The 7,502-nt window shown below is 39.1% G+C and overlaps 1 protein-coding gene across 1 annotated transcript; it reads left to right on the forward strand.

Annotated features, from left to right (window-relative positions):
* Positions 1 to 255: 255 nt before the first annotated feature.
* LOC140878812 (uncharacterized) lies at positions 256 to 753 on the forward strand. Its single transcript, XM_073282440.1, has 2 exons — positions 256 to 420; positions 544 to 753. The coding sequence occupies exons 1-2, from the start codon at positions 256 to 258 to the stop codon at positions 751 to 753; spliced, it is 375 nt and encodes a 124-aa protein (XP_073138541.1).
* The last annotated feature ends 6,749 nt before the right edge of the window (positions 754 to 7,502 follow it).

The following is a 7,502-nucleotide window of genomic DNA, read 5'->3' on the forward strand; positions in this document are numbered from 1 at the left end:
ATTATTTTGAATTCCATGCGAGCATGTTTTATTATTTTAGAATTAATTGAATTACATGATCTGTTATTTAAATTGTAAAGCATGAATTACTTGAGATACGAACTATATTTAATTTTCGATTGGAATCCGAATTCCCTTGAGATTGTATCAGTTATGCCTCCTTGATGAGTTTTGAACAGAAGTCAACCTAGGGAAACTCCTCTGAATGAACAGGGTAGTACCAAGACTGATCAGATGGATGTCACTGCGACACCGATGGAAACCTTACTGAAGAGGTTTCAATCCTTCCGACCGCCGAATTTGAAGGGTACCGAGAATGCAGTTGATAGTGAGAGTTGGTTGGAAGATATCGATAAGTTGTTTGATTCTCTGGACTATACCGATGACCGCCAAATCGGGTTAGTTGTTCATCAGCTTCAGGTTGTTGCTAAAAGCTAATGGATTACGACAAAAAAAGCTATAGAGAATCAAGGTACGGTTGTCACCTGGAATTTGTTTAAATCTGAATTTTATAAGCGGTTCTTCCCATTGTCTTACATAAAGGATAAAGGTGCCGAATTTTCAAACTTGAGGCAAGAGAATTTGAATATCGAGGAGTATGTGGCCAAGTTTGATAGTATTTTGAGGTTTGCACCGCACATTGCCGATAACGAGGAAGCAAAGGCCGATCAGTTCATAAATGGTCCGAATCCCGATATCTTTGTTCTGGTGAATACTGGTAGGCCCGATAACTTTGCCGATGTTATGAATTAGGCCAAAGGAGCCGAATCAGGTTTGATGAGACAGTGAGGAGCTCAGTTTGTTCCTCAGCAGCTGAGACAGTTTCAGAATCAGCCGTCTCAGTATCATAATCAACCACCGAGAAATGAGAGAGGAAGCAGTAGCAGTAATCGTAGGGATCACTATCAACCGAAAGGGAAACAGTTCAAGAAGCCATAGAGAAGTTCTTCTTGTTCCAGTGGCTCGAGACAGTTTGGTTCTAGACAGAGTTTTGGAACTACAGGTTTGTCTTGCAGCAAATGTGGAGGTTGCCACTCCAGTGATCAATGTCGTGGAATTTTTGGGAGCTATAACATCTGTCAGCATGCTGGACACTTTGCTAGAGTTTGTCTTCAGCGTGGTTCTGATCGAACTCAGAGTGGAAGTTCTTCTAGACCATCAGTTCAGCCTAAGAGGCAAGCTTCTGTAGTCCACTCTTTTCAACCACAACAGTAGAACCGACAGAGAGGTAATTAGAATGTGAATCATCCTCCTAGACAGCAGGCGAGAGTCAGTGCTCTTACCGAGGATCAGGCTCAGGCAGCGCCCAATGATGTTATAGCAGGTAACTATTCGATTTATGATTATCCTGCTCATGTATTGATAGATATGGGTGCATCTCATTCTTTTATATCTGAGGAATTTTTTTGATGCATTCCTTGACTTCTGAGCCTTTGCCTGTTGTAGTTGCTGTTACTTCACATTTGGGTGGGGGAATTGTTTCTGTGAAATTGGTTCAGAACTGTGAAATTTGTTCTGAAGGGAATATGATTGAATTGGATTGTATTGTACTTAGGTTATATTATTTTGACTGCATTTTTTGTATAGATGCTTTAACCAAGTACAAGGCTACAGTTGATTGTTTCCAGAAATTAGTTCTATTAAGACCAAAAATGGCAGATGAGTGGAATTTTCGGTAAGGGTTCTCGATCCAAGATTCTTTTTATATATATTTTGTCGATGACCTGTTTGTTACAGAAAGGTGCAGAGGGATTCTTGATTTATGCCATCGATGTTCTGAAATCTAGCCCCGAATTGGTTGACATATCAGTGGTTAAGGAGTTTTCTGACGTCTTTTTGGATGAGATTCTTGGTTTTCCTGCTATTCGTGATATTTAATACAGCATCAAATTAATGTAAGTTACTCAATAGATTTCAAAAGCTCCGTATCGAATGGCACCTGTCGAATTGAAAAAATTGAAAGAACAGCTTGAGGATTTGATTTCCAAGGGATACATCAGACCTAGTGTGTCGCCTTGGGGTGCTCCTTTTCTTTTTGTGAGAAATAAATATGGATCTATGTGACATTGCAGCAACTACCGTCAGTTAAACCAAGATACGACAAAGAATAAATATCCATTTCCTCGAATAGATGACATTTTTTATCAGTTGCAGGGTTTATCTTTTTATTCGAATATTGATCTGAGGTCAGGATATCATCAGCTGAAAGTTCATGAGTAGGATGTTCCTAAGACTTCTTTCACGACGAGGTATGACCATTTTGAGTTTATAGTCATGCCGTTCGGTTTGACTAACGCTCCTGCATTTTTTATGGGTCTGATGAATCGAATCTTTCAGAAGTATTTGGATGAGTTTGTGATTATTTCATTGATGATATTTTATCTATTCGAAGAGTCGTACTGATCATGCAGAGAACTGGAGGATCGTTTTGCAAATTTTGCGTGCCAAAAAGTTTTATGCCAAATTGTTGAAGTGCGAATTCTGGTTGGATTGAGTTGTTTTTCTCGGTCACAATATTATTTCAAGATATGGTATTTCTGTCGATCCCAACAAGATTGAAGCGATTATGAATTGGCCTAGACCAACATCTGTTCTTGAGATTCAAAGTTTTATGGGTTTAGCGGGTTATTATCGCAGGTTCATTGAGGGATTCTCATCCATTGCGAAGCCGATTACTCAGCTAACTCAAAAGAATGCGCCATTTGTCTGGACCGAGGCTTGTGAGGCCAGTTTCGTTGATTTGAAGAGGAGATTGACTAGTGCTCCAATTCTATTTATTACTTCAGGTACTGGTGGTTTTTTAGTTTATTGGGATGCTTCTCACCGAGGTTTGGGATGTGTTATTATGCAAAGGAAGCACGTGATATCTTATGCATCGAGGCAGTTGAAACCGCACGAGATTCGTTATCCGATTCATGATCTTGAGCTTGCAGCAATTGTTTTTGCTTTGAAGATCTGGCGTCACTATCTTTATGGTGAGACTTTTGAGATCTTTTCTGATCATAAGAGCTTGAAGTATCTGTTTTCCCAGTCTGAGTTGAATATGAGATAGAGGAGATGGTTAGATCTGCTGAAAGACATCGACTATGAAGTCAAGTATTATCCGGGGAAATCGAATGCAGCAGCTGATGCTTTGAGCCGAAATATTTGTTCTCTATCTATTTCTAATATCGGTGTTTCTCTGTTGATCGATGATTTTTGCACTTTTGGTTTAGAGTTTGAAACATATAGGAGATCTATCAGAGTATTTACTATTCAAGCCGAACCAGAGTTATTGCTGAAGATCAAAGAAGCACAAAAATCTGATCCGAGTATTCAAAATTTGATAGAGAAAGTCAGATCAGGACACCAGTCTGAGTTTCAAGTCAGTGATGATACTTTGTTTATGAATAATCGTATTGTTGTGCCCGATATTTCTGAGTTGAGACATCAAATTTTGCGAGAGGAACATTGTAGTTGATTCAGTGTTCATCCAGGTGGCCAAAAGATGTATAATGATTTGAGAAGTCAATTCTGGTGGAAACAATTGAAGAGTGATGTTACGAAATTTGTGTCTCGTTGTTTGAACTGTCAGCAGGTGAAAGCAGAGAGGAAGAGACTGGGTGGTCTGTTGCACAGTTTATCCATACCAGAGTGGAAATGGGATCACATTTCGATGGATTTCGTCACAAAACTACCGCGTTCAGTCCAAGATTGTGATGCAATCTGGGTAGTGATTGATTTAATTTACAAAATCTGCTTGCTTTATTCCGTACAGGATGAAGTATTGACATGATCAGATGGCCGATATCTATGTCCGAGACATTTTCAGATTGCATGGTGTGCCAAAGTCCATTGTTTGAGACCGGGATCTTCGGTTTACTTCTCACTTTTGGCACAGTATTCAAGAGGCACTTGGTACTCGTTTGGACCTGAGTATAGCATATCATTCTCAGACCGACGGTCAGTTAGAGCGGACGATTCAGACTTTGGAGGATATGCTACGAGCTGTAGTGCTTGACATTGGCACTAGTTGGTAGTATTCGTTACCTCTTGTTGAGTTCTTGTACAACAACAGCTATCAGGAAAGTATTGGGATGACACCTTTTGAGGCGTTGTACGAAAATAAATGCAAATCTCTTTTGTACTGGGATGAGATTTCTGAGTCACCTGATTTGGGACCAGATATGATTCGAGACTTGGTTCAGCTGGAGAAGATTATTCGGTTGAAAATGAAGACAGTTGTAAGGCCCGGGATTATTTGATTTAATCTGAGATTATTTAATTTTAATCCGAGTATATTTAATTTGGGAATATTTAGAGTTTCAATTTTAATTCTAATATTCTTAAATTATTTAGGATTGAAATTGAATTAAATTAAGGGCCGAGGACCAAATTGCAAATACTAAAGAATTGAGGGGCTAAAATGCAATTTGGCTTGAATTTATCAGATTTTTATTAGATTATCAGCATGTATACGTGTATATTTTATAAGCAATTCAGAAAAGTTGAGCAGAGAAGCCGAGATCTTCATTTTCTTTCATTTTCTGATTTTCAAAACCCCGTAACTTTTAATTCGATCGTCCGATTTTGATTCCGAAAAGTGTTCTCGAATCCTTGCAACGAGGGCTTCGATCTAGTGTAAGTTGTTACGTATTTTGGCATGGGTTTAAGATTTAAATGTTGCAGATATCAGATTTTATGCTTTTGGTATGCGTTCTTGAGGTTATATGCGTGATATATTCGAAACCGGATCGAAGGGTGTATCTTATTGTACTTAATCATGATTTCCAGCTTATATTCGGTGCATATAGCTGCTGGTATGAAGATTATGATGATGTTTTGTTGATGAATCACGTATTTGATAGTTAGATTTGATTTCGATATTTCGTCGGTTACCAATTTTCAGTCGCTACGATGTCAATTCATGTTTTGAAACCGTTTTGATAGCTGATGATTGAGCTGAGACGTTCTTTAAAATGTTGTTGATGTTGTAGTACTTTTATTCTTCACTTTCAGATTATTTTGAAGGCTAACGACTCAAGAATTTGAATTCGAACCGAAGAAGACGAAGTTGAGGTTTGAAGTTGTTTGATTGTGAAGAATGAATGATGATGGAGTTGGGAAGTTGGTTAGAATTTAATATATGTGTTCTTATTGTTCTGTTTCAGATTTGAAGCTGCAAGAACCAACAAAACAAGAAGGTATAAGATGACATCGCAAGTCAGGGATTTTTAACTCGAGAATGAAGCTTCTTGAGTTGTCCCGCCAAAATCACATACTTGTTTATTGTTTTGATTTTGTTATGATGTTGTCGATCCATCTCAGATAGTGGATCTTTGGTTCTATATGATTATGATACGATATGAGATATGAATTGATTCTTATGCCAAGGTCTGAGGCGACCTTATTTTCGAGTCTGATGAGACGACGATAGATGGATATCCATGTCAAGATCGTATATGAATCTTGATGGCAAAGAGTATGATAGGAATCAATTCTTTATATATATTCTATTCTTGTGTTGAAATGTTTAGAGTCGATATATTTTTATTTAACGCGTATATATGTTGATTATACTGAGATTGTATTCTCACCGGACATTTCCGGCTATTGTCTTGTTTTGTATGTGTGCATGACAACAGATGGGGCAAAAGCTGGCCAAAGTCATCGAGGGTATCTCATGAGAGAGGATATATATGTGGACTCGGGTTGTGTAGTTGATTTGAGGAGTTTAGAAGACTAGCAAGCATGTTGGAAACACTTATGAATGATGTTCTTGGGTAGTTGATGAACACCTTGTAAATTTCATGCTTTTGTTGGATTCCTAATGGTCACTTTGATGTATCAACTTGTTATAAACATGTTTAGATCTTGTTCTATATATGTCTACATGTTTTAGGACTTCAATATGTTGAATTGAAAGGGTTGAAAGGATCAAATTTTGCTGTAAAAAACCAGAGCACAAGACTGCCTAGAGTTGTGCTCGGTCTGCTCTTTTTAGCAGACCGAGCGCAGCCCAATTTTTCCTAAACCGAGAGTTGGGTTAGAGAGGGCGCTCGGTCCGCTATTTTTGACCGACCCCGCGCACCCCTCTGTGCTCGGTCTGCTGTTTTTGATGGACCCCGCGCACCCCCCTTTGAAAAAAAAAATTGTTTGATCTTATTCCTTCCTTGTTTAATCAATGATGTTTAATTTTTAATTGCCCTAAGATTGAGATTAATAACCCAAGGCCCCACAACAGGTGGTATCAGAGCTGATGTTGCTCTTGGACCTAGATTGAATTGTAGTGATTGAGCGGGGTAGACCGAGTCTTCTATTCTGATTTATTTATTCTTGAAGCATGTTTATTAATCTTAAACTGATTTAAAGCTTTGAGAATCGCATGCTACTTGCTTATTTGATTTGATTGGAGTGGACTGAGACTGAATCAGAACTCGATCTCTTGAGAAGGCATTATCGTGCTAATCAGAGGAGGACTGAAACAAATTTATTATGTCTAAGATTGAATTGTGTACTAATCTGTTTCCTAATCAGATATGCCTCGAAGACCAGTGACTAGACAGACTGGCACAGTTCTGCTGCCAGAACAGGCAGTGATAGAACCGATAGTGCCACAAGAAACTGAAGCACCGAGAGTAGAACCGATAGTGCCACCGACAACAGAAATGCCTAGGACTGAGCAGGGTAGTACTTCGAGATATATGGGGGATATGACTGTTACTCCGATGGAAACTATGTTGAAACGCTTTCAGTCGTTTAAACCGCCAACACTGAAAGGAACTGAGAACTCTGTAGAATGTGAGAGTTGGCTCAAGGATATTGAAGAGTTGTTTGAATCCCTTGACTATGCCAACAATCGTCGAGTCAAACTTGTTATACACCAACTACATGAAGTTGCCAAAGGTTGGTGGATATCAACACGAAGAGCACTAGAGCATCGAGGTACGGTTATTACATGGGTTGTTTTTAAAACTGCTTTCTATCAACGATTCTTCCCAATATCTTATAGGAAGGAGAAAGGAGCGGAATTTTCTAGCTTGCAGAAAGGGCAACTGAATATTGAACAATATGTTGCTAAATTAACGAGTTTGCTGAAGTTTGCTCCCCATATAGCAGACAGTGATGAAGCTCAAGCTGACCACTTCATTAATGGGTTAAATCCTGATGCTTTTACTTTCGTGAATGCGGGATGACCGAACAATTTTTCCGATGCTCTTGATCGTGCAAAATGGGCTGAAGCTGGGTTGTTAAGGCAACGAGGAGCACCGTTTGTGCCAGCACCAGCTATACATGTACCAATTGCTGATCAGCCACAGATTCCACCACCACCACGATTTGAAGGAGGAGGTTCTAGCAGTGGTAAGAAGAATTTCTTCAAGGGAAAGAGTAAGCAATTTAAGCATTCTGGAGGTAGTTCATCAAGCTCGAGTGGATCTAAACCGTTCAAAGCTGGACAGAAGTCTAGTGGTTCTGAGGTGTAATATACAAAGTGTGGAGGTCGTCATGCCAGCGACCAGTAT

Source organism: Henckelia pumila, chromosome 2 (genome assembly GCF_033568475.1).
Source record: "Henckelia pumila isolate YLH828 chromosome 2, ASM3356847v2, whole genome shotgun sequence".
In the NCBI taxonomy this organism is placed as follows: domain Eukaryota; kingdom Viridiplantae; phylum Streptophyta; class Magnoliopsida; order Lamiales; family Gesneriaceae; genus Henckelia; species Henckelia pumila.

Excerpts from the sequence above, each read along its gene's own strand:
- LOC140878812 (XM_073282440.1), top strand. The coding sequence starts at position 256 with ATGGAAACCTTACTGAAGAGGTTTCAATCCTTCCGACCGCCGAATTTG. Across the intron at positions 421-543 it reads TAGTTGTTCATCAGCTTCAG|GATAAAGGTGCCGAATTTTC; the intron begins GTTGTTGCTAAA and ends TCTTACATAAAG.